This window comes from Hoplias malabaricus, chromosome 18 (assembly GCF_029633855.1).
Source record: "Hoplias malabaricus isolate fHopMal1 chromosome 18, fHopMal1.hap1, whole genome shotgun sequence".
In the NCBI taxonomy this organism is placed as follows: Eukaryota; Metazoa; Chordata; class Actinopteri; order Characiformes; family Erythrinidae; genus Hoplias; species Hoplias malabaricus.
The window spans coordinates 8,540,982-8,568,831 of NC_089817.1; the positions used below are offsets into that span (position 1 = coordinate 8,540,982).

Sequence of the window (27,850 nt, forward strand, 5' to 3'; positions counted from 1 at the left end):
GTAAATCATTACACCGAAGACCCCCACAATGCCCTGCCTATTGTTTGTGAAAAGTTGTCATTTTGCTGCAAAATGCACATCCACATATTTCTGTTCACACACTTTCTAAAACACTTTTAAAGTTTTTACGTACGCTTTACACCTCGCTATAATACAAAGCAATTTTAAATCACAGATTTAAAATGAATTGGTGGCTTATGTAGGGCATTTTATACAATTAATCTTCTCTGAGTGCGTGGATATCTGTTATTACATATATGCAGATTTCTGTTATAAATATATGGTAATCAACAAAAGATGAATGTAATGTTATTAACCCAGAGATCTCTACAGTAATGAATGTGCAGCATCAATGCATGTTATTAATGTGCAGATTTCATCTGATATAAACAAATACTCCTGAGGAATATAGAACATTCAATAAAAGTGGAGATTTCGACTGTCGTGAATGTGAATCAGGAAATGGATTTCTGGGAGTGTGAATGTAGAATGTGAATTCCTACAGTTGTGAATATGAATATTCAGTGAGTGAGTTTTTGTTGTTAAGAGCAAGCATTTTCTTGCTGTTACCAATATATACAAGGTTCTATGGATATGAATAAGTGGATTTCTACATTCATGAATATAAGCAGTTTTTTATTATTATTTATATATTAATGTGGAATTTTATAAAACGATTTATACTCATATTTATCTTATTTAAAACTCTCTATCTCTCTCTCTATTTATATATATATATATAGTTGGATGTATATGAAAATTGATATGTGAAATTCCATTAAGGTATAGATATCCAGCTGTGTGTACGCTGTTGTTATGAATACTTGTATGTAGAGAAAATGCTGTAGTAACTCTAAATGGCTGTGATGCATTTAAGGGCAGGACATGGTCAGTCACGCCCTGACTCCACTATGCTGAGGTGTGTGTGTGTGTCTGTGTGTGTATGTGTGTCAGTATTTCGTTCTCTGTGTGTGTGGGAGTCAGTATGTACTTCTGTGTGTGTGTGTCAGTGTTTATTTCTGTGTGTGTGTGTGTGTGTGTCAGTCAGTATGTACTTCTGTGTGTGTGTGTCAGTGTTTATTTCTGTGTGTGTGTGTGTGTCAGTCAGTATGTACTTCTGTCTCTGTGTGTGTGTGTGTGTTAAAACCTAAACTAAACCCTCCTCTATCTGAGGCTGAACTTCACTCATCAGCTCCTGCAGCATGGACGGGGTTAAGCGCGCTGCGCTTGTACTGCCACACGTTTGCACAGAGCGCGTGCCACCGTGGGAGTTCAGCGCAGGAACGGAATGCGTCTGCGCATTTCTCCTTGACGGATTTCTCAACAAGTCTTTGGATTACTCTTTCATTTGAGGCTTTTGTCTTCGCGCGTAAATGTCCTGCGTTGTTGTGGATGACGCGCAACGACGGAGCTGCAGCACGAGCACGGACACTGCGAGTTTGGCGTTGTTATTACTGGGTTTTTACTTCTCGTTGCTCTCTGGGCTTGATGTAGAGGATGTAAGCCGTGTTTTTGTGCATTTGCGCGTTGCACGCGGCTGCTTTTTTGCGCACATGGGAAACAAAAACTAAGAAACCATTTAAAGATACAAATAACGCGGGTTTGGGTTCTGCAAAGCAATGCAAAACGACGCTGTTTTTGCGGCAACACATGTGCACCGCGCGCGGAAACACTGCAACTTTGGAGCTTATTTTACCCTTCCTTTCTTTCTCGGTGTGTCTTTCTTCTTTCGGCGCGGAGCCACAGGGCGCTACTCACTCGGACACGCGCCGTCGTGGTGCTGGTGCTTGGTTTTTATTTATTTTTACCCCACCCTCGAGCTTTCCACACCTCGGGCTCGCGCTGAGCAATGACGGCTCGAGGGCTCGTGCTGTTACCCCTGTTGCCCCTGCTGCTGCTACTGCTTTTCTTGCCCCTTCTTGTGCTCGTCTTCGCCCCCGCCGTCTGCCTCGCGCACCCGCAACCGTGCCAGGTGTTGACGCGCGTGGGCCACGCGGTGCGGGTCGGAGCGCTGCACCTGCAGCCTCGCTCCGTGCGGCAGCCCCAGCAGGGCCCGAGGGCGGCGAAAACTTTTGAGCGCGACTGGGAGTGGGACTGGGAGCGAGAGACGGGCGAGAACGAGCTGGAGATAAGCGCCAGGAGCGCGGCGGAGCTGAGCGCCAAGGCCGCCAGGACTGGAGGCGCCGGCCAGAAAGGCGCGAAAAGTAAGAACGCGCTCAAACAAGTGTTTCTGCCGCGAGACTCCATTCTGCTCGCCACCGAGACCCTCAACCGCCTCCCCGGGCTGTTACCCTTCAATCTCTCGCTGGAGATAGTAATGGCCATCGAAGCTGGACTAGGAGAGCTGCCTGCCTTCTCCTTCTCGTCCTCCTTCTCTTCCTCCTCGTCCTCCTCTTCAGACCCGGTCTCGTTTCTACACAGCGTTTGCCACACGGTCGTCGTCCAAGGAGTCGCCGCCATCATGGCGTTCCCTCAGAACAGGGACGAGTTGGTGAAGTTGGAGTTTATTTCTTCAACGCTTCAAATTCCAGTCGTCAGCCTCGTTCAGAAACACTTTCAGCGACAGAGTGAGGTAGGGCGTTATTTCTTCTGTCGTATTACTACTTTATATTGTATTAGTTAATAATTTGGAGACCTTAAGTTGTAATGTTTCTTTAGCTTTAGCTTGGGGTTTTCTCCTGTGCTTTTAACTAATGGGGGGGGGGGGGGTCACTTCAGTGGCACAGAGGCTGTAAAAATAGTCATTGGGGCACAGAAATTCTGTGTGTATGTTTGTGTATTGTACCTCTGTTTATCCGTTTTCTGTTTTATTAAAGACAGCCATAACGTTAAAATGGAGTTTCACCTTGTTAACATGTCTCTATGAGGTTGTTTATTGTCAAACACGCATTTCAATGTAAATACCAGTCGGTAAGAATTCCTGCTTTAAAACTGTGGTGTTCCAAAGATAGTCTCAAACGGGTGGATCCAGACAGCCAGGGTTTGTTATGTCACAAACCTAAGGAACCCATCTTATTAACCTTTCAGAGTGGGACTTTCAAGCTGGAGGCTTAAAATCTACAGATAAAATAGAACTTAGTACATTTCTGTTTTCTTTTTAACATTATTGAAGATGTACCCTTGAGGATACAACCAAAGCGAGAATGTAAATCATAAACACCAGTCCGGCTTCCCTCAGAGCTATTGGGTGTACCTCCAGCTGTTCAGAGAATGAAGTTTCACTACTGGAGGGGTTTATACACCTCTAGCCAACACTTGGCATTGGGAATTGTGACCTTAAAAGTGACAATTATGATTGTAATCAACAAACACTTTTTTAAAATAAAATTCAGATGTTTTCCTCACTGTCAGTTGTCTGTAAATTAGTTAAAAAATAAAATAAAACGGTCTCAGTCTGGTATGCTAGGTTTTTGTGTTTTTGTGGTAATTCAAACAGTGAATAAATACTTACAGACATGTTAGACTTCAGACACATTCAAACAACTATAAACACAACTTAAAAGAGGTGGAGATTCTGAACGTAAACAACTCAGAGGGAATTGAATTTCCCCCACAATCATAGATGCCCCCATTAACTGCACCTACCCTAGAGTGTCATATTTAATTTCATGCTTTTCTGTGCTGGTTCTGCAAACTGAAAAATAGAATGTCTGAGTACATAAAGAGTGGACCTACAAGGGTTGGGATGTATACATTGATCGGCCATAACATTAAGACCAGCACCTTGTTTCTACACTCACTGTCCATTCTCTCAGCTCCACTGACCATACAGGAGCACGTAGTAGTTCTAAAATTACAGACTGTAGTCCATCAGTTGCTCTGCATATGCTGTTTACCCCCTTTCACCCAGCTTTTCAATGGTCAGGACCCCCACAGAGCAGGTATTGTTTGACTGGTGGATAATTCTCAGTGCTGCAGTGACACTAATGTGGTGGTGTGTTTTGTTCTTGTAGGAGAGGATCAGACACAGCATTGCTACTAGAGTTTTTAAACCCCCTTATTGTCCATCCACCAAAAATAACCAGTAAACAGTGTCCTGTGTCCTGTGTCCAGTGTCCAACAGTGCAGCAACACATGAGCTACTGTGTCTCGTTCACTTCTACCAGTGCAAAACACACGTAACACACTACCACTACGTCAGTGTCGCTGCAGTGATGAGAATCATCCACCACCCAGATCATACCTACTCTTTGGTGGTCCTCTGGGGTCCAGAAGGGAGACACTGGGTAAAAGTATGCAGCGCAACAGATGGACTACATTCTGTAATTGTAGAACTACAACATTCTCCTTTATGGTCTGGATCTGCGAGAATCAAACTAGAAGGTGGTCATAAAATTATGGCTGATTGTTGTAATGTAAAATTGTACACTGGCCTGTAGAGGCTGTAACCATAATTCTCTCTCTATGTATTTGAGGTTTAATTTGGAATGATTCTTCATTCTGAGGCCAATATATAAGTTGATTTTAAGTATTAGCCTTTTTTATGGCCCTCTCTTGAAAATTTAACTTGAAATTTTTTTCCGATTTGACATTCTACTTAGAATATAGCAAGATTGTGTGTGGGAGGAGGCATGGTGGCACTGTGTTGCTGCGACACTGCTACAGGGCCCAGGGTTGTAGTAGGTTCAACCCCTGTGTGTTCTCCACGTACCTGTGTGGGTTTCCTCCAGGCACTCCGTATTCCTCCCACAGTTCAAAGACATGTATTGGTAGGTGGATTGGCTGTAAAAATTGGTGTGTGTGTGTGTGATGCCTTATGGTGGACTGGCACCTTGTCCAGGGAGTGTACCTGCCTTGTACTCAGTAATTCCAAGTATGCTCCGGACCATTGATAGGATGAGTCAGTTACAGAAAATGAATGAACGAATTAATAAATGATTTAATGTTATATGTTGTTGTGGCGGCACGGTGGCGCAGCAGGTAGTGTCGCAGTCACACAGCTCCAGGAACCTGGAGGTTGTGGGTTCGATTCCCGCTCCGGGTGACTGTCTGTGAGGAGTTGGTGTGTTCTCCCCGTGTCCGCGTGGGTTTCCTCCGGGTGCTCCGGTTTCCTCCCACAGTCCAAAAACACACGTTGCAGGTGGATTGGCGACTCGAAAGTGTCCGTAGGTGTGAGTGTGTGAGTGAATGTGTGTGTGTCTGTGTTGCCCTGTGAAGGACTGGCTTCCCCTCCAGGGTGTATTCCCGCCTTGCGCCCGATGATTCCAGGTAGGCTCTGGACCCCCCGCGACCCTAAATTGGATAAGCGGTTACAGATAATGGATGGATGTTGTGAGTTTGAGTCCTGCTCCGGGTGACTGTGTTCTCTCTGTGTCTGTGTGGGTTTCCTCCGGGTGCTCCGGTTTCTTCCCACAGTCCAAAAACACACGTTGGTAGGTGGTTTGGCGACTCAAAAGTGTTCGTAGGTGTGAGTGAATGTGTGTGTTGCCCTGTGAAGGACTGGCACCCCCTCCAGGGTGTATTCCCGCCTTGTGCCCAATGATTCCAGGTAGGCTCTGGACCCACCGCGACCCTGAACTGGATAAGCGCTTACAGTATATGAATGAATGAATAAATTAATGTTATTGTACGGGTGGCACAGTGGCGCAGCAGGTAGTGTTGCAGTCACACAGCTCCAGAGATCTGGAGGTGACTGTCTGTGAGGAGTTGGTGTGTTCTCCCTGTGTCCGCATGGGTTTCCTCCTACAGTCCAAAAAAACCCCACACGTTAGTAGGTGGATGAGCAACTCAGAAAGTTGTGTGTGTGTGAGTGAATGTGTGCGTGTGTGTCACCCTCTGAAGGACTGATGCCCTCTCCCAGGTGTGTTCCTGCCTTGCACCCAGTGATTCAGGGTAGGCTCCGGACCCACCGTGGCCCTGAGCTGGACAAGCAGTTACAGACAATGAATGAATGAATGTTATTGTCTTACTTTGCAGAGTACAGAATGTGTTATACCACACCCACACACATTCAATGGGCTTAAGGAAACATACAATTTATTTTAAAATAGAAAATGTTTAACTGAGGTATAAACACAATTTAAATACACTTTATGGCCAATTGTATAAGGACAAATGCTTATGCAAACTTCTGAAATGAAGGGTATATTCTTGGAAGGCACTGTGCTACATTAAATGTTGCAGTATTTCTTTGAAATGACTGATTTGATGGCATTCAAAAATGATTAATTCTGAATGATGTCCCTCATTCTTACTCATCCTTAAAGTATTGGATAGTGCTCTATCACTCCAGAAAACAGTCAAAGTAGTTCAGAAATTCTTTTTTCCTTACACGCTTTCACTACTTGTATGTGTTGCAAGCCTACATTGTTACAGACATTTTCTAAAAACATTTGAACATAAACTGCTTGTACATTTCAAACTACTGGATATCAACATCAACCCCATCCTTCACTGTAATTGATACAATCTTAGTTTTGTGTTGTAAGAGTAATTTGTCACTTGTGTGGTACAAATAAAACAAATGGTTCCCAGGGAATTGAGTTTATCACCAGCAGAGAGAACACAAAGCAAGACTGACTGCACCTTAAATGGAGTGGACATGTTGTTCCACTTGGACCTGAGAAGTGATGCCTTGTGAGCAGCGATGTAGCGTTTAAGTTCTCAAGTGGTTTTCCTGTTAGTTATTCTTGGACGCATGAATTGTGTATATGTAGGAATCACAGTGGAGTGTGATGGAGTGACCAGTGATGTAGTGGTTTATGTCTCGTGTGGCTTCTCTGTCAGTTATTTTCGGGTGCATGAATTGTGTATATAAATGAATCGCAGAGGAGCACGATGCATATGCATGAACAGGAGCCTCAACATCTGCTGCAGCATTCGCAGCAATACAACAGGTTGGGAACCCCAGAGGCTGATCGAGGACGCAGGCCATTTGGATTCACCAATAAATACGAGGCCACTCTATCAGCCAGAAGTCTATGCATACCAATGGAAGGACCTGCTGAAAACTGAATATCGTCTTGCTTTATTTTTTTAACATTTTGTTAAAACATATGCTCCATACCGACCGCACATGTTTTAAACTGGTCATGGATTTGATATCACATTTATATTGATATTGATATCACCATTAATGTATTAACGTATCAGTATCTACTAGGGCTGTGCCATATCGTATCGTGTGCAATAATACTCAGCTCTATAATAATAATCACAAAAATGTTCATAAACAATAAAAAAAAATCAATATTATGATATTCTGATATGTTTACATAATGACGTAATGTAGTTACACGTAATATGGCGTACATTCATTATGTGAGTCATTTAGGCATGTTTTTTTTTTTGCTCTGCATTCAAAGATTTCCTCCAACAGTGAATTCAGTCGTGTGGAGGTGGTTTGAAATAAAATATCAATATTCTAAATATTTTTTGTACAATGTCAGAATCTTGGTAAGTTACAGTTGTTTACAAAATAAGCAAATGTTTACACATTTATATGTTGTTTCTTCTGAATGTTTAAAATTGTTAGAGTTGTACTGAAATAAAATGTATATGAATATAATTTAAATTAAAGCTTATATATATAGGGCGGCACAGTGGCGCAGCAGGTTAGTGTCGCAGTCACACAGCTCCAGGGACTTGGAGGTTGTGAGTTCGATTCCCGCTCCGGGTGACTGTCTGTGAGCAGTGTGGTGTGTTCTCCTTGTGTCTGCGTAGGTTTCCTCCGGGTGACTGTCTGAGGAGTTTGGTGTGTTCTCTCTGTGTCTGTGTGGGTTTCTTCCGGGTGACTGTCTGTGAGGAGTGTGGTGTGTTCTCCCTGTGTCCGCGTGGGTTTCCTCCGGGTGACTGTCTGTGAGGAGTGTGGTGTGTTCTCCCTGTGTCTGCGTGGGTTTCCTCCGGGTGACTGTCTGTAAAGAGTTTGTTGTGTTCTCCCTGTGTCTGCGTGGGTTTCCTCCAGGTGACTGTCTGTGAGGAGTGTGGTGTGTTCTCCCTGTGTCCGCGTGGGTTTCCTCCGGGTGACTGTCTGTGAGGAGTGTGGTGTGTTCTCCCTGTGTCTGCGTGGGTTTCCTCCGGGTGACTGTCTGTAAAGAGTTTGTTGTGTTCTCCCTGTGTCTGCGTGGGTTTCCTCCGGGTGACTGTCTGTGAGCAGTGTGGTGTGTTCTCCCTGTGTCTGCGTGGGTTTCCTCCGGGTGACTGTCTGTGAGAAGTGTGGTGTGTTCTCCCTGTGTCAGCGTGGGTTTCCTCCCACAGTGCTCCAGTTTCCTCCCACAGTCCAAAAACATACGTTGGTAGGTGGATTGGCGCTTCAAAAGTGTCCGTAGGTGTGAGTGTGTGTGTGTGTGTTGCCCTGTGAAGGACTGGCGCCCCCTCCAGGGTGTATTCGCGCCTTGCGGCCAATGATTCCAGGTAGACTCTGGACCCACCGCGACCCTGAACTGGATAAGCGCTTACAGATAATTAATGAATGAATTAATTAATTATATAATTAAATTGATATAATTCATATAAAATTAATTTTGTTTTTATAGTGTGTTGAATGAATAAAATTATTTTTACTGTTTTTTGGTCATATCACAAAAATACCCTGAAATATTTATTATTTTAGGGCCATATCGCCCACCTCTAGTATCTAGTTTAGCTTCCATTTTAGTTTAAAGTGACAGGTGTTATTGTTGCTGGAAAAATCTGTAGCCAAATTTTTTCAGCAGAAGGTGTGGGGTATAAAAACAAAATCGATAAAACACTACAACAATAAAAAGTATTGTGGAGCAGCCTCACATGGCCCAATTTCACCATTCCTAATACCAGGCTAAAAGTGTATACATCTCCCTGTGTTGAGTTTGGAGTGATGTAGCATCATACAGTATTTTCAGACTAAATCTAATCATCCAACCAATTATCAGTATCTGACTAAAGCTGTGACTGCTAAAAGCAGTCAAATACATTCTACAAAAGTTTCAGCATCTAGTGTAACAGCTTCACAGAAGAGTAGAGGCTGTTGCTGCAGCAAAGGAGGACACAACTCCTCTTTAATTGGGGTTGCATGATGACAACAGCATCCTTTAAATAAGAGTGGCCGTTTGCCAAAATTAAAATTATCAGGACCAGACAGATGATTAGCTTTGACCTATACTTTAAATTGATTGTTGATGACTTATTCATATCCTGCTCGTAAATTTAAAATGATATATTCCTTTGCACTGTACCTTGTCCCAATTTATACATTGTATTTTATATATCAATATCAGAAGGAAGACGCACAGGTGAAATTGCAGTGTTAGTGCGTTTATTAATGCATTTAAATTTCTCAGTTTTATGACAGGTTTCCTGTCATAGTGATTTAGAATATATGAAGTTCAGTCATATATGTTCTGAGCACTAAATATATGCTTTTAAAGCTGTCCTTTTCTATCCCTATGATTTTTTTTCTTGTCAAATTCCCTCAAGGCCATGTTCCAGGCTGTCAGATCTCTTGAAGTTAGCACCATCTTCTGGTCAGAGAGGTCTTTGTTTACATGTGCCTAGGTGAAAGCTTGCAAACCTTGACTTCAGGAAAATGTCTCTGGGCGTGTCCATACACAGTGAACACTGGTGACATGTTGTACTTAACCTCTCGTGTAGCCCCCAATGGTCCTTGTTTATATCTCTTTACAGTGGTGACTTGTGTGTGCTGAAGATAGATGAAGAGCCCTGGGTTTGAACCCCACTAGATTTCTTTTCCCTTCCAATCCTATGTCTCCTGTTTGTGTTCATGTATGGTATAGAACTGTGTGACTAGTGTAACAGTTAAAATGATGGAATCTGTGTAAACGGCCATGCCATTTATAACCATACCATTAGTGGGTTTCGGTGTATGGTAGGGTGGGCTGCCTTGCACCCAATGATTCCAGGTAGGCTCTGGACCCACCCCGACCCTGAACTGGATAAGTGTTACAGATAATTAATTAATGAATGAATGAATGAATGAATGAATGTTATTGTACGGGTGACACAGTGGCGCAGCAGGTAGTGTTGCAGTTACACAGCTCCAGAGACCTGGAGGTTGTGGGTTCAAGTCTCACTCCGGGTGACTGTCTGTGAGGAGTTTGTTGTGTTCTCCCTGTGTCCGCAAGGGTTTCCTCCGGGTGCTCCGGTTTCCTCCTACAGTCCAAAAAATATTCTAAACCACTCTGACAGGAAACCTGTGATAAAACCTGTGATCATAAGAAATTTAAATGCATAAATTCAGTGTGTTCTGTGTAATGTGAATTGGCAGTGAGATGTGTAAGATGACATAACACAAATATAACGTGACAGTTAAAAGCAAATTCCTGCTTGAAGCAATATGGCAAGGAATATGGATGGAGATAAAAGTGCCGCTGTCTTGTAATAGACTGAACTAAAGAGGGAAATATGGATATCGGAGACTTGCTACGCTGATAAAATCTAGTAATACCCTGAATAAGTTTATAGATTGACTGTGGGCCTTTGCCAAACTGGCCGTATATATATTTTCTTATGTAATTGATTCACGCTGTGCATTTGAAACATACAGCAAATTTAGTAAGACTAATTATATTTGATGTAAACATCTTGTGAATGGCTTTAAAAAAGAAGGTTGTTGCACTGGAGTGTTTTTGGGCATTTGTCCTTTTTTCATACTGTGTAAATTGCTCTGATTCAATTTGGTAAGTAAGTAAACATTTATTCATATAGCACTTTTCTAAGACAGGTTACAAAGTGCTTCACAATCAATAAGATAATTAATGACTAAAATTAAATACAATAAAATAAAAAGCCACATAGGAACACACATAAAACATAAGCAAACCCATATAAACAATGCAACTCCTTCTAATAACCAATAATACAGGGAACAAAGGCTAACGTGTACAGATATGTTTTAAGCTTACTTTTAAAAGTCTCCTTTTACCTAGTAAGTATAATATCTAAAGGCAGGGTATTCCACAATCTCCTTTCCATTCTCGCTTTGTCCTAGGGACTACCAAAATCCCCTGACTAGAGGATCCTAGTCCTAGTGCCCTAGCACTGAAAAACAGCACTAAAGTGTCTGAAATATATTCTGGACCAATACCATGTACTGCCTGGTATGTTAAAACCAAAATATTAAGCTGCACCCTTAAAGAACCAGGCAACCAATGCAGAAGATGCCAGTACTGTAGAAATATGCTCCTTTCTGTTAGTCCTAGTAAGTACTCATGCAGCTGCATTTTGAACCAATTGCAGCTGTGCCGTTGCCCCTTGACTAAGACATGTAAAGAGAGCATTAAAGTAATCAAGGCATGCAAATAAAAAAGAATGAATAATCCTTTCTGTATCCTGGAAGGAAAAGCATTTTTCAGATTTTAACAATGTTTCTCAATTGAAAATAACAAGCCTGTACCAATTCTGCTAAGAATCAAAAATGACACAGAGGTTTCTAGGATAAGGATTTGTTTTTATAGTCAAGGAACCAAGTTTCTTCTTTAATTCATTGGCTGCACCTTGGGTGGTCAGAACCAGTGCTTCTGTTTTTCCCTCATTCAATTTGAGGAAATTACAGCTCATCCAACCCTATATAGCATGAATAGATTCTGTAAAACTTTCCAATCTTCTGAAGACATTCCGCTTAATAGAGAGATAAAGCTGTCAACTCGTCAACATAAAAATGATATGTTAAAATGATGTATCAAGTTTTGTAAGGGGAGAATAAGTATAGAATAAGTATAGTATAAAAGATATACTTTCATACTTTCCTCCACTAGATACCCTAAAGGTTCAGTTAGATAAATAAGAAACAAACCAGTTCCAGATATTCCAGTTCCCCCAGTTTGGTTGGAAAAATAGGCTGTAATGATTTGGATATTTTGGCTGTATTTAAAATTTAATATGAATGGTTAAAGTTAATGATAAATGTTATTACCATGTTTATTGAGTATCATGCATCAGTAATGGCAGTATTTAATTATCTATTTATTTATTGATTGATTGTGACTGTCAGTATTCAGGAAGCTATCAGCAATGATGTATTTGAATAGTTGCGTACAATAAACAAAAAAAAACAACAATTTTGTTAAATATATATAGTGTTTATATAGTGGAAATTATACATCAGCTAAATTATCATGACCATCACCAGTTCTGATTTATTTAATCTTAATGATTTTTATTCTAATATTGTCAGATTGATGTTAGGTGAACAGTATATGTGAGTCTTTGTAGATTTTAGAGAGTGTTGTTTCAAACAACAAAAATACCTTAGTGATTAAGTGTCATGAGATAACATCTCATGTTCATCATCAGAAATGTAGCACACATCAAACATGTGATGTAGACAGAACAGTATTTTTTATTTATGAACATTTAATAAAACAGGGAAGACATACAGGTGGAATATAATTCACTATGAGATAGCTGTTAAGACCTTCAGAAATACTTTCAGTTTTTGGTAGGCATGGTCAATAGGCTATCCTTCACAATAACTTGAAAATAAATCTCCTTTTATGTGGACGTTTTGAAATACATCTGTGAAAAACATTACTTTAATCAGTTACTATTACCCTGTTTTCTGTTGTCACTTAAATGTGGCTCCCAAAGGAAATGAAACAGATGGGCTCAACATTTCATCCAGCAGACTCTGTGAAGGACTTGCTCCCATAAGAAGGGTGATTTGAGGTTATTGGTTGTGTAGACCAATACTAGACCTTTAGAGCTTAGGAAAAAGACTGTCTCTAACTTTACAAATTTACACCAAGCACATTATACTAATCACAGCAAGTTTTCCTACAATTCATCATTTTATATCAAATCTGATGTGAATAACCTTGTTAATCATAACTTTTGAGAAAAATGGGAGAAATAATAGAGTAGTATTTAGGTTTTTCTGATTGGAAAGACCTTACCATTATTCACCCAAACAGCAGTGCATCATCAGAGAACCTAAAATAAAACCCGCTGAATTGTATTAGTTACTGAACCAAAATACGGCATGCTATTACAGGTAATTGCTTACGTTCTCTTTGAATACAGAAAGCCGTCATGTGCAATCAAAAGCAATTATTCTGTCTCAATGTTAATGAAGACACAGAGTAAAAGGATGAATATAAAATCGTTTGATGACTGCTTTCATACGGCTGATAAATATGGGTTTATCGTGTATGGTACTGATCACTGAACTCTGTGATACACCAGATGCCAGTGTGAATGAAATTCTGCATTTTAAGTCTACATAAAGTTTTATTTGATCTGAAAAGGAAAAGTATGAAAATGTTGACCTTTTAACCTAATGTTCTTAAACGTTTAAATGATTCTCGTGGACTGTAAGCTGCATTATGTCTGTAATGATTTTCCCTCTTGTTCTCACCCAACAGAACCCCCTCCATTTCCAGATGGCCATGCAGAATCCACCAACTCCTCAGGCAGATCTAATCTTCTCTCTCTTGTCCCTAAATAATTGGTATGATGTCAGCCTGGTGATGTGTCAGGAGCTGAATATTTCCAGATTCGTCTTTCTGCTCCGCAACAACTCCAGATTTCACCTGGGTTCGGTTGTCAACATTTCCACTAACAGCAGTTACAAAGGCGACTTTCAGACATCCCTGCAGGGCCAGCTGGACTCCATCAAAGAACCTACGTCCACCATAGTGACTTTTGGATGCGATATCCGGGACATAAAAAGGATCTTTACGACTGTGGAAAAGTTCAGGTTAACACTGCCTGACTATCACTGGATTATAGGCGATTCGCAAAATGTGGAGGAGTTAAGGACCGAGGGGCTGCCAATGGGTTTGCTGGCACATGGGAGAATGGGGCAGCCCTCTCTGGACCACTACGTCCAGGATGCTTTGGAGCTTGTCACTAGGGCTGTTGGATCGGCTGCCATGGTTTCTCCAGAGCTTGCACTCATTCCTGGCATTACAAACTGCATGGCAATTGAAGAGAAAAATCTCACCTCAGGAAAATTTCTGTCCAGGTAAATTTTATGGCTCACCTAACATCCGATGTGCTTCCAATCTTTTAGGTTTTAAGCTTCACGTCATGCATTCAGTGCTGAAAAATCCAAAAAATCATTTCAAGCTTTGCTGTATGCTGACTTTCTTTTAATGTTATAATGGTCACTGACATGTTCATGAGCTGTGACTACAGAGTAAAGGACTAGAACTGTAGTGTCACATCGTCTAAAGCAACACTGAATTTAGCACCTTCCCTGTGTGAAATCAGTAGTCAGATAGGATCAGGACAGAACTTGCTTACAGCTGTGTAACATTATGATGTCACAATCATAGCTTGTTTGAAATATTTTGCACTGTATACGTGTTAGCTAAAATAAATAAAAGATGAGGGTATTTAAAAATAAAGTATAAAGTGTCAAATATACAGCAGAACTGCCCTAGCAGCAGGTAGTGGTAGCATGCTACAGGTCCACATAACTCAGCACAGGTTTGATTAAGGCTCCTTTAAGCTTTGTTAAGGCTAAGTTATGCTTTCGAGCTTGTCACTAGGGCTGTTGGATCGGCTGCCATGGTTTCTCCAGAGCTTACACTCATTCCTGGCATTACAAACTGCATGGTAATTGAAGAGAAAAATCTCACCTCAGGAAAATTTCTGTCCAGGTAAATTTTATGGTTCACCTAACATCTGATGTGCTTCCAACGTTTTAGGTTTTCAGCTTCACATCATGCATTCGGTGCTGAAAAATCAAAACAAACATCATTTCAAGCTTTGCTGTATGCTGACATTGACATTTTTATAATGTTATAATGGTCACTGACATGTTCGTGAGCTGTGACTACAGAGTAAAGGACTAGAACTGTAGTGTCACATCGTCTAAAGCAACACTGGATTTAGCACCTTCCCTGTGTGAAATCAGTAGTCAGATAGGATCAGGACAGAACTTGCTTACAGCTGTGTAACATTATGATGTCACAATCATAGCTTGTTTGAAATATTTTGCACTGTATACGTGTTAGCTAAAATAAATAAAAGATGAGGGTATTTAAAAATAAAGTATAAAGTGTCAAATATACAGCAGAACTGCCCTAGCAGCAGGTAGTGGTAGCATGCTACAGGTCCACATATCTCAGCACAGGTTTGATTAAGGCTCCTTTAAGCTTTGTTAAGGCTAAGTTATGCTTTGGAGCTTGTCACGAAGGCTGTTGGATCAGCTGCCATGGTGTCTCCAGAGCTTACACTCATTCCTGGCCTCAAAAAATGGATAGAAATTGAGGAGAAAAAATCTCCATCCAGGTATTTTTTGATGATGAACCTAACCTCTGCCGTGCTTCCCATGTCTTAGATTTTAAGCTTCATTTTGCATTTGGTGCTGAGAAATCACAATTAACATATGACCATACCTATATGTTTGGGTGTGCCGTTGTTAGTTTAGATATTGTCACTCAATTTTAGCGTCATAGTTATTTTTCTGATTTTAGTTTTAACTGGAAGCTTAGGTTTGCACATAGAGAGGCTGTATTCACCACTCACCTGAGGTAAAAGCATAATCTGCTGGGGAGTGGAGTTTGGCGTGGGGTTTGGAGTGTTTGCAATTTGCATAGTTGTGCATATGTATAAATCTTCATATTCTTAATGAGTGTCAAGCTTTAGGGATGCTCTGACGGCATTTTAATGGTTTGATTTTAATATATTAAAATATTTAACAATTTATTATTCAACACAAACAATGAATTATGGTTTAAATGATGACTCAAGGGGTACTTTAAATATGTCTTAAAAGCTAATCAGGCTTCACATACGCTTCCAGATTTATAAGCACAATCTTGTATTGGAATTACTGCAGAAACAACATAAACAACAAACAATTGTTTGACTTCACTAGTTGCTAAACAAGTATCACACTATTGTGAGAAGCCTAGGGCAATGCCTGGGGCCTGCCAGGATTTCATACAGATCACACACAACTTGGCAGAATATAAAACAGCGGACCATGTCCTGTCATGAATAAAGTCAAGATAAGCGCCACTGTGAGACATATTTATCTTTAGAAGACCAAACAGAACGACATTTTGGATATCGCCTTACTTTAGAAGTAGATTTTCAAACACACACGTTTACAGTTGGAAACTGAGATGATTTAAGTAAAGTTTTTGAGACAAGAAAGAAAATGTGTGCTAGCAAAAAAAAGACTTCAGATTTTCTGTCAAAAAATTGGAAGGATTAAATATTTCATGCCTTTTGGTTAAGTGGAAAAATGCAGAGATACATAAAGGTGTGTGACATTAGAGATGTAACAGTTTCCCCACAGTCTCTGAATGACAGCTCGCTGCTGACTGCACCTATGATTGACCTATGACTGCACACAGAGATTAACCTCTACATCTAAAATGGAAAAGATGTGAGAATATGAGAGGTCAGAATGTGCTCTTTCTGGATAAGCCCAGAAAAAGAAAAAACCCAACCTGGTAGATGGAAAGTATTATCATAGTGAGTAGACAGAAGGATCCCAGGGAAAAAAAAAACACAAGGCACTGTAGTTCACGACACTATGCAGGTAGCTGACACACTCAAAAAAGCAGCATATCAACTGCAGGCTCTCAAGATGCACAGTGTCAAGCAAACCTCTGGCTTGTCCTGTTCAACTACCACAGGGGCTTCATTACAGATACTCAGCTCGATTATCACTGCAGATTCAAGAAGTCTTACCACTGTCTACACAGCTGCTTTTTAGCTAGGGTGAAAAAAAGAGAAACTGCAGCTGCTCTTTGCTGCTACAGTATGTTTGTTGTAATAAGGTATAGATAAGGAGGAATGCACAGATTTTGTCCACAATATTTTAGGTTGCATTTAAGGATTGCAACAATTAACTCATTTCTTAACTGTTTTCACATTATCACTTACTGCGGTGTAGGCATGTAAAATACACATACAGAGTCAGCCATGTCAGTTAGTAACTGTCCCACAGATGCAGCTGAACCAAACACGTGACTTGTGTTTGTTTTGTTTCACACTGGGGGCTGAAGATTCAGTGAAAATAAAGCTAACTATGGGCAAGCTGCTGCTGCTAAACACGTGGTTTAGTTTTGTTATTTCTTTTAATTTTTAATGACAAATAAGTGTGCTAAAAACAAAAAACTCAAGGATTACAAACTCACCGTAATGCAGCTACGTAGCCGAGTATAATCTGAGCCACCGAGTTTAGCAAGTCAAGCTAACGTTAACTAACACCAACTAAAACAGGCGAAGTAAGTGTCCTTACCCTGTTTACCTCCATGTTACAGAGGCTCTTGAACACCTTTCGTTGGTGTCCTTACATGCCCATATTGTTGGAAAAGCGCCAGTGAAATGAGCTACAGATAACGGAGTGAGCGGATGGTCCTTTCCAAAGTGTCCGTTTAAAGTTGACAATTTTAGTCCATTTTCTGGATATTTTGGGATCTTTGGGCCATTTGTGCAGATGTCCCACTGTACATTCAATGATTGCAGCCAAAAACAACACACATTTTCGTCATTTTCATTAAATTAAGTGCAGCTTCTAGAGTTGTTGTCCACCATCTACGTCACAGGCAAGACGCCTATTAGAGTTTCCGAACACCATTGGGGAGGGGGACCAACGGTCTTTTAAACCTTATTCCTTGAATTAATAAGAAATAACATGTTTTCTGACTATCAATAAACACAAGTTAGGAACTCAAATTCCACTGTATTTACTTGTTTGACACTTTCATATCGCTGGTGCTTAGACTTTAAAATGGACCTCATTTTTTTTTCTTTGTAGCAAATACATTTCCATTAAAACATCAAAACTGAGGGTTATGAAGCCGTGAGTACTGACTACCTGTTAAATTTACTCCTAGCTAAGGAAATGATTCTTATTCTCACATGACGACTCTTAGTACTTTATATAAGGAAAAGAGAAAAACAAGGCTGTGCAGAGTTTACTGTTTATACAGATCTATATTTGTTTAACCTGTATTTAAATTTTTCAAACATCAAAATAATCAATTGATTACTATCTATATGACAATAGACAACATCCTCTCATCTCAGTGTTTACCACAGTGACTGGAACTGCAATGTTAAATACACAAATATCTTCCTAAATATCAGTTTTTGTAAAAATCTAAAGTTTAGTCTAAACAGAAGACCCAGCCTCACATTTATCAGATGCTTGCTGTTTTAAGTACATCCATGTGGACACAAAACTAGTATGCAAGGATTTTACTGTAAGAGGTAAAGCACTAAGCTTGATGAAAGGAAGACAGTAAGAAAGGAAGTTAGTGATGGAATATGTAATTTTGCCTGTTATTATTTGGTTCCTACAACAAATGCTTGGTTTTGTATTTCTCTTTAAAGAGACATTGGCCTCATTTCAAGCACACTTTAATAATACAGTGATAATTCTGAACCTTGCATACCCAACCAAATATAACTGACCAAACATACCACAGACATTGATTTGAGACTCCATGAAACTGTGTTAACTTGAGAAAAATGGTTAAATATGTCCCCATTAATGATATTTACTGAGTTTAAATAAAATGTAACAACTTTTATAGCACAGGCTACATTTTTATTTATTTTTTAACGGTAAACTTAGCAAATTAAACATGATTATGCAGGTATGTGTTGTAAAATGGTTTCTATGTACAATATACTAATTGTTTAATATTAAATCATCGAAATATGCAAAGCTTTGCATACTGTATATAAAGCTACTGCATTTCTCAAAAAAAAGCAAGAACAGACAAGATAACTGAAACTGCCTTTACTTGTGTTTCAGGTTCATGGCCAACATGTCATTTGATGGATTGAGTGGCAACATTCATGTTCAAGAGGAATCAACACTCATTTCTGAAAGCCATCACTTCATCTGGAACCTGCAACACGACCCTATAGGCAACCCCATGTGGACTCGTCTTGGAAGTTGGAAGCGCGGGAAAGTCGTGATGGACTATGGAGCTTGGTCCAGTCAGAGACAGTCTTATCCTGGAGGTGACTGGAGGCATTCCTCAAGGCTGCATTTGAGGGTGGTCACTTTGGTGGAGCATCCATTTGTGTTCACTCGCGAGGTGGACGATGATGGCCAGTGTCCTGCGGGTCAGCTTTGCCTGGACCCACTAACGAACAATACAGCACTGCTGGAGAGTCTCTTCCAGGGGCTTCAGGGTGGTAATGAGACCGTGCCCATGGAGCTGAAGAAGTGTTGCTACGGTTACTGTATTGACCTGCTGGAAAAGTTAGCTGAGGATATGGGGTTTGACTTTGACCTCTACATTGTGGGAGATGGGAAATATGGTGCCTACAAGAATGGCCGCTGGACAGGTCTCGTGGGGGACCTCATGAGTGGGGCAGCGCACTTGGCAGTCACCTCTTTTAGCATCAATTCAGCTCGCAGTCAAGTGATCGACTTCACCAGCCCTTTCTTCTCCACAAGCCTGGGTATCCTGGTCAGGACTAGAGACACAGCTGCACCAATCGGAGCCTTTATGTGGCCTCTGCACTGGAGTATGTGGCTGGGAATATTCGTGTCGCTACATGTGACGGCAGTGTTTCTGACCCTATATGAATGGAAGAGTCCTTTTGGGATGACCCCAAAGGGGAGGAACAGAGACCGGGTATTCTCCTTCTCCTCAGCACTTAATGTCTGCTATGCCATTTTGTTTGGCAGGACAGCTGCCATTAAGCCACCCAAGTGCTGGACAGGAAGGTTTCTCATGAACCTCTGGGCCATATTCTGTCTGTTTTGTCTGTCTACATACACAGCCAATCTAGCTGCTGTAATGGTGGGCGAAAAAACATACGAGCAGCTCTCAGGTATACATGATCCCAAGGTAAGAGCTCCATTTTCCTTCTCAACGATGGCTTGGGGGTGGATGCATTTCATACTTAAAACCATTGTCTATACTAACTGTATTGGTTCTTTCCTTTAAGCTCCACCATCCATCACAGGGTTTCCGGTTCGGGACGGTGCGGGAGAGCAGTGCTGAGGATTATGTGAAAAAAAGCTTTCCGGAGATGCATGAATACATGAGGCGATATAATGTTCCTACAACTCCCGATGGAATAGACCACCTTAAGTGAGTCATAAAGATTACAGCTAAGTAGTATAGATCATGGCTTCAGACACGTAATGTACCGAATGTTCTAAAGTCGTCCTCTACATGTCCAGTTAATATTATAAATAGGACTAGCCGGATCAGCGTTTTACTCTTTGAACGCTGTAGGATCCAACATCAAATTAATATTTCTCCTCCATCCAAGAGAGAAGTTTACAATGTTAAAATAATAAAAAAAAAACATATATATATTGAAAAATCATTGGATTAGGATCACCTTCGTTGTATCTACAGTCATTGTCCATTTTATCAGCTCCACCGACCACACAAAAGCATTTTGTAGTTCTACAATTACAGACTGTAGTCCACATTTTCCTGCACACGTCACCCTGCTCTTCAATGGTCAGGACCCCCAGAAACCATCATAGGGCAAGTATGATTTGGGTAGTGGATCATCGTCAGCGCCGCAGCGACACTTACGTGGTGGTGTATTAATGTGTCATTATCCTCTCTGTTAGACACACCTACCATGTTAGTCCACCCTGCAGATGTAAAGTTAGAGAGAGAGTAGCTCATCTGTTGCTGAAAAAGTTTGTGTTGGTCGCCCTCCAGTTCTTTGTCAGTGGATGCAGGACACTGTCGCCTGGGTAGTTTTGGTTGGACACTGAGGTGTTTAAAAACTTCGGCAGCAATGCTGTATCTGATCCACTAGTACTAGCACATCACACACTAACACCAACACCACAGCAGTGTCACTGCAACACTGAACATGACTGAGAGATATAGATAGACACACACTTATTTGGTCTCAAAGGAAATTTAGCAGCCAGCTAAATAAACAGTAGCATAAATACAATGCAGTTATATGCAAAATACAGTGCAGTCTAACAATGCAAAATGGTAAAATGGTCCAAATTAAGTATGCGGTTCAACAGATGGTGCATAAACAAGGTGGTCATCTTAACGATATGGCTGACTGGTTTGTGTGTGTATACATGTTTTTTATGTAAAGATTCTGTGAATATTCTGATGCAGAAATTAGGAAGTTAATACTTACACTGTGAATGAATGCTCATATATGCAGCCCTAATTAGAAAGGCACAGTTGTTAGATAGCAGTGAATGGCACCTCTATTTAACTTTAGCTTTGAAACTTAGCACATTATGTCATTTAATCTTAACAGTCGTGTGAATAAGTCTTGGTGCCTGTGTTCAGAATATGTGTATGATTGATTACAAGTGAGCGTAGTTCTTGACAACTAACACAGTTCTACATTATTTAACTCACAAATACCATTCATTTGCTGTATTTGAAATATTGGGAAAACAATAAAAAATAATGTGGGTGATGTGCAATAGCCACATTTATTTTCAGTATGTTAAATATAGCTAATAAACAGGGGGGAAATCCATATATAACTTAGGTCCATGTAGAGGATGTGCATAGATATTTTCACTCAGAAAATCAACAAATTATGTAATTTGTCCAGGGGAGTCCAAGCATACAACCACATATAGTTCTCTGACAATTGAGAAAAAGCAATACTCATCTTGCTTGATTACATCTTCTGTTTCAGAGTGGCCCTTTGATCTTTCACAACCTGTGAATTTGGATTTTGTGGCTGTCCTCAGATCACACCTTTTGCTTTCAAAATATTACTAGTGTGTATGTTATAAGCCCTGCAAAGAGGAACGGCCATCCTAGAGTTCAGGGCAGTGTACATAAAATGCAATGCAGGTCCTTTCTAAAATCCAACTGCAAACTGTGTTTCCAAGATAACATGCTTTTCAAATTGCACAGGATAAATTTGTGCATATCTGCTGCACAGAAGCTTGGCTTGTCACATGCATAATCCATGTTACTATCAAGCCACATAGACACTTTATTGTACTGATGCTTTTATCATTTGGAACACATTAAAATGTTTTTTCGTCAGAGAGTATTTTTATGGTAACCGTAGATGTTCACGTCAAATAACACAGTGTGCGTATGTGGTATTGCAGACAAAAGGAGATTCCTTTTAAAATAACTGTCAGTACATACATCAGCTGTGTGACTTTTTCAAAGCATTGAATATCTGCATATAATAGCCATGTTCCGTATGTAATTTCAGAGATGATCCACAGAAACTAGATGCTTTTATCATGGACAAAGCTCTCTTAGACTATGAAGTGTCCATTGATGCTGACTGCAAAACTCTCACAGTGGGGAAGCCATTTGCGATTGAAGGCAAGTAAATATGTGGCTTTTTTCATTTATAATAAATCCTTACGTCCAGTTACAGAGTGGACATAATTATGCCCCAAGTGCGTACAAAAAAGTAAATGGCTCTTACAATTACTAGATATATTATGTTGAGTTTGGTGCCACCAGAACTGCTGGGATAATGCATAATGGGAAATGGAAATTCCACCTATTTATTTTAAAAATCAAAGACGATAGAAAGTAAATCAGAGAGTTGATTTGATGGTATTTTATTTATTAACTGAAACATAAATGCCTCTACATGTGTCTTGTAAGGTAATGCTACTGGCAAAATATTATTATATATTTAACAGTGCATTTGTAGTGTTTATTTTTTTGTTTCCTTTATGCCTTGCCTTGTCATAAAATACACTGAATCTTCAGGCATAAAGGACATTAAAAATGCTTCAGGCCGAAACCTATCAAAAAACAATGTAGGAAGGAACAATACTCCCCAAATTACAAGGTTTACAAACATAATTTGTTATATAAAACATATGTATAAGTACTAGACATGACACAATAACACTTTGAAGTATTGCTTCTGTATACCCCATAGTTATACAAATCAGTAAGCTTGGCTTGGACACATACCGGCTCAGAGTGTAAGGAGGCAGTTGGTTTGGGGACAAATCCAGTCTGGTATATCCTCTGTCAGCACTAAGCAGATGTAGTTCTACTTACGCAATCGTATATGGATATAGAAGTTCACTTCATTTACACTTGTGTTAAATGTGATCATGATCCTCTAAATGTGGTGATCCGACTGCAATCCAATCACAACGCAATGACTCAGCTTTCATGTGATCATGTAATATACAAACATGATCCAATCGCTAAAAAATACACCTTAACAGAGGATGTAAACATCCACTTTCAGTACTGTGCTCAACCGCTCTACCACTTACACTACACTACAGGAGGAAGAATTAATCGCATCATTCTGAGTGGTAGCTTTAATGCTGATAAAGGCTGAATGCCATCAAATCATCACACACTTTCTAGAAAAGTAGAACCTGCACCTACAGCAAATGATTTAATAATAATAATAATAATAATAATAATGGATAGGCAGGTATCAGCAAACCTTTTATCATGTAGGTATATGTTAAATGTGTTTTTGAAAATGAGTATTTAAGACAAACTAATGCTAGAATATGACCTAGCTAACTATTATTGTCTTGTTAACATTAGGTTACAGGTGGCTACTGTTGTAATCACATGATCCATTTTGCTCTATAAACAATTTTGTGAAATATCTAACACATAATATCTGATCTTATTCTGCTGATGATTAATCTTATACTGACTGACTGTATAACAAGGGCATAGCTGAGATCCAGGTCTATATGCATCTACTCTCTCTGAGTTTTCATTTTTTATGTAACCAAGCAACCTTCAAATTATTTATTTCACAGGCTATGGCATTGGTCTCAAACAGAATTCTCCTCTGACTTCAAACATCTCCGAGTTGGTCAGTCAGTACAAGTCCGATGGATTTATGGACATGCTGCATGATAAGTGGTACAAAGTGGTGCCCTGTGGTAAAAGAAGTTTCGCCGTCACAGAGGTAACAGAAACGACTGGCTCTTTTCTGTTCTATGTTTAATCATATCAGCTCATATGGTGCTGAGTTTGGAGCTCTGTAGGGCTGTGCTTGTGTTTCATTCTAATCTACTGTGTTTTGTGATATCCAGACTTTACAGATGGGGATCAAACACTTCTCAGGGTTATTTGTAATGCTCTGCGTGGGAGTGGCCTTGTCTCTTCTCACCACCATTGCTGAACACATTGTTCATCGCTGGGTGATACCCAGAATGCAAAACAAGCCCCAGTACAAGTACTGGCTCCACACAAGTCAAGTGAGTCCATTTGTTTTCCTTCATGTTGACTGTAATGACTGTAATTGAATTAGAATTCAATGATGTATTAAAGCTTTAATGAAACACTGAGTGGATAAAAGGTAACTGTATTAGCATATTCTCAACTGGTGTTTCTCCATTTCCCTTCATTACACATAATATGATTGTCCTGTCAGAGATTACATCGAGCACTTAACCCGACCTTCAATGAAGACAAATTAGTGACGGTTGCGAAACCGGAAAAAAGGTAAGGAGTTAATTATTGCACAGCACGTACTGAGACCCATTTATCTTCACGCTAATTAACACCAAGGCAAGCTAAGCTCTTTAGGTTTTACACTGAAAGTTTGTGTTAATTATTTTGGTTATTATACCACATAGCGTTTTTTTTTCTTTATTCAGGCCCAGAAAAAGAAATGTTATTCTTTCTCATTAACCATATGGATGTCAGCTGCAAACTGAGCGTAGTATCCTTTGTGGTATTTTCAACTAATGGATGTTGAGTCCATGCCAAAATCAATTTCAGTATGTCCGCTCACTAATATGGATGGATTACCAGGTAAAAATCAAATTACTGGGTCAAAATGTCTCAAATAGCAGTTTGTTTTGCTTTTCAAAGGCCAAACCTTCAAGGCTCTATGATAATACTGCATGCAGACCTGCGAAGGCAGTATTTATCTAGACGCAATATTTTGAGTTACCATGTGTTTTTGAAGATATGTTCGTGAAAGCTTTAATGCAGAACATTTGACACGACGTTTCTAACCAATTAAATGGAAAATAGTTCAAATAGAGATGAGCTTATTGGTAAAGAATAAAAATAGAGCATATAAATATTCACTAAATTAGTCCCTGTCATCAAATACATAATAATTATTTAATTATATTTGTGTAGCACAACAATAACAGACCTTTTTCCCAGATTGCTAATTTCAATCATGCTAACAAAGTCTTTGAGGGTGGTTTAATGTGAAATGCTCAGTTCTGGAAAAGGTTCGAAAAGTAAAGTAGTGGTAGTGTGTTACTACTATCACACCACCACCACATTAGTGTCACAGCAACAATGAAAATGATCCACCAAACAAATAATATCTGGTTTGTAGAGGACCATTGATTACAGTCTGTAATTGCAGAACTACAAAATGTATGTATGTGGTCAGTGGAGCTGACAAAATGGACCAGTCATTTTAGTGTTATGGCTGATTGGTGTATACATAACCTTTGTTGCGGACATTGCAGGTGTGCTGTCTATTCTGGAACGGCTAGTAAACGAAAATCTTGGTTCCCACCACTGTGGCTTTTCTCTATACTGAACCATTTCACATCAAATTACTGTAATATTTTGTTCTCTCGGTGATTTAGGACAAGCGCTATTCCTCTTGAAGTTTGCAGACATCTGGATGTGCTTACTGACCATGTGCTTTTATTTGTTGACTCCACAAAAGGTGCAACATCGGAAATAACCAGCAGCCACTGTGGAATACCTCAGAAAATTCCATCTGCGCTCGACGGCACCTGTCCAGTCAGGAAGGGCAGCAGAATGACGTGGAGTGTTTACAGTGCAAAGAACTGCCTCCCCCGCCGGTGAAAAGACAGCTGCCCCTGCAGGCCACATCCAACGGGAAAACAGACCTGCTGGGCCTGGCTCGCAACCCCATAGTGCAGGAGCTGACGGACTTGGAGTCACAGATCCAGATCATCAAACAGCAGCTCCAGCTGGCCATGAAGAAGAAAAAAGAGCTGGAGCAGTATCAGCAAACAAAAATGGCAAGTGAGCCCTAGAGATTTGGGGGCTCTTTTTTGTGGCTCAACTTCTTCGTGCACTTTGACGCATTCAGACACTTGGACCTAATGGTGGATTATTTCAATATTTGCTTCCTAAGGGGGCGAGGCTGTCTCAGTGTGTTCTTCTGCACATGTGGGGTTTTGTTCTTCTTTTTTAAAAAGACACTTTTATTTTTCTTATTTTTCTGTATTGATTTCTTTTGACTTCTCACTGGACCCTTAGTGAAAAAGGATGCTGACGAAGGACAAAAGAGGATTTAGGATATTGGGATCCAGCCAGCATTTTCCTAGAGCTCTGCTTTCACTGGTACTGTAGCTTCTGTATGTGTGGGACTGCTCTGAAAACAGTCTGACTGTCCAAGGGGAGAGCGCTCTGTGTATCAAAACGACAGCCGTTTATTTAAGGTGTCAAAAGTGTGATGTTTGGTAGCACCTCCTGCATAATGATATAAAGCGCTAAACCGTTTTTTCAGAAGAAAGCATGAATGCTGTCTCCTGGTTTGCAAACGAGGGAGTGTTAACTGTGACCTGCTGAAAGGGTTCCCAGACACTTAATTAAAAACGAGCTTTGACATACCTTGATATCTGAAAGTGGTGAATCCCCATCGTTCATTTACATTGAAATTGGTTTGGTGGATTTGCAAAAACACTACATTTTGGAGGCTGGATTTACTACAGTGAACACACCTAGGCCTCATTTTCAGGTACACTACACAATGAAGAAAAGGGCAGAGGTACTGAAGTGCTGTTGTTAATATTTCACCTGATTTAAAGCCAGCAGCGTCTCAGGCTTTGTGCTGCTTCAGTACATATGTATAGACTGTATGCACTTTAATCCCTGTGGATATGCAGACATCAGAGCCAACCCTTCATATTCAGTGTGGTATAATGAGTCCAGCTTGCAGGCAGAGCACGAGCAGTAAACACACTTCAAATACTGTACCAAACAACATCATACTTTGACAGAATCCAGCTTGTTCAACAGAAAAAAAAACAGTGAAGCCCTTAAATTATAGGATTCACGCTGAGTCGCTACACATGTTTCCAGGGTAGATGATCAATTCCCTTAACTCAAACTCTCACATCACTAACCAATACAGCCTGCAGTTTGACAACTTCTGAGTTCCACAACAAACCATTTTGGCAGACACTGAGGTGTAAGACACAGTTATGACTGATTCCTGACCAAATTAGTGTAAGTTAATCTATCTGTACTGTTCCTACTAAAGCATTCTTTCATAGCAGCTGTTGCATGGGAGGAACAAACGTTCTGGGTGAACAAACATTAATATTGTGCTCTACAGGGTGAGGCAGGTATCACAGGACACAGTTTTATTTCAAAAACGAAAGGGAAAATGACATGTATTCTTACCCCAGCAAGTAATGGGTGAGGGAGCCTTTTAGGCTATGTCAACAACATGGCCCCTATTTTGGATCAAGGGCAGATTTTCCCAATGGGAAGTTGGTCATGTAGCATATCAAAGAGGACCAGAATTGTCTCAGAAATTGTTGTTCATTACAGACTTGACCAGGCAGTCGATTTCTGAGACAATTCTGGGCTTCTTTGATATGCTACATGACCACCTTCCCATTGAAAAAAAAACTTGCCCTTCATCCAAGATGGCGGCCATGTTCGGGACATCGCCTAAACGATAGCCCCCCTCACCCATTACTTGGGGTACTCAGACGTGTCATTTTACCTCTCGTTTCTGAAATAAAATGATGTCCTGTGACAGTTGACTCACCCTGTAAATTATGGACATATTAATAATAATAGTATTTATTTTGTAGGATTATGAACTGTCACACTTGGAACAGAGCATTCTGGGAAATTTGCAGTCATTGTTTCTTCTGTGCCTAGTGTGGATGAGTTACAAGGCAGAAACTGATTCAAAGGTGGGTGACTTTATTCTAAAGTATCAGTGAACTATACATTTTAGGGGACACTTAAGGGGGAAAAAGCCACATAAATAAAGACTTAATCGGTTTTTAGTTTTCTGTTTAAGGCAAAAATCAATAGGT

At 40.2% G+C, this 27,850-nt stretch overlaps 1 protein-coding gene across 1 annotated transcript; it reads left to right on the forward strand.

The window, feature by feature from the left end:
- Positions 1-1,715: 1,715 nt before the first annotated feature.
- Positions 1,716-26,387, forward strand: grin3a (glutamate receptor, ionotropic, N-methyl-D-aspartate 3A). Its single transcript, XM_066651018.1, has 9 exons — positions 1,716-2,572; positions 13,296-13,897; positions 18,662-19,712; positions 19,813-19,958; positions 22,051-22,166; positions 23,600-23,751; positions 23,879-24,043; positions 24,220-24,290; positions 25,489-26,387. The coding sequence occupies exons 1-9, from the start codon at positions 1,850-1,852 to the stop codon at positions 25,823-25,825; spliced, it is 3,363 nt and encodes a 1,120-aa protein (XP_066507115.1). The 5' UTR covers positions 1,716-1,849; the 3' UTR covers positions 25,826-26,387.
- The last annotated feature ends 1,463 nt before the right edge of the window (positions 26,388-27,850 follow it).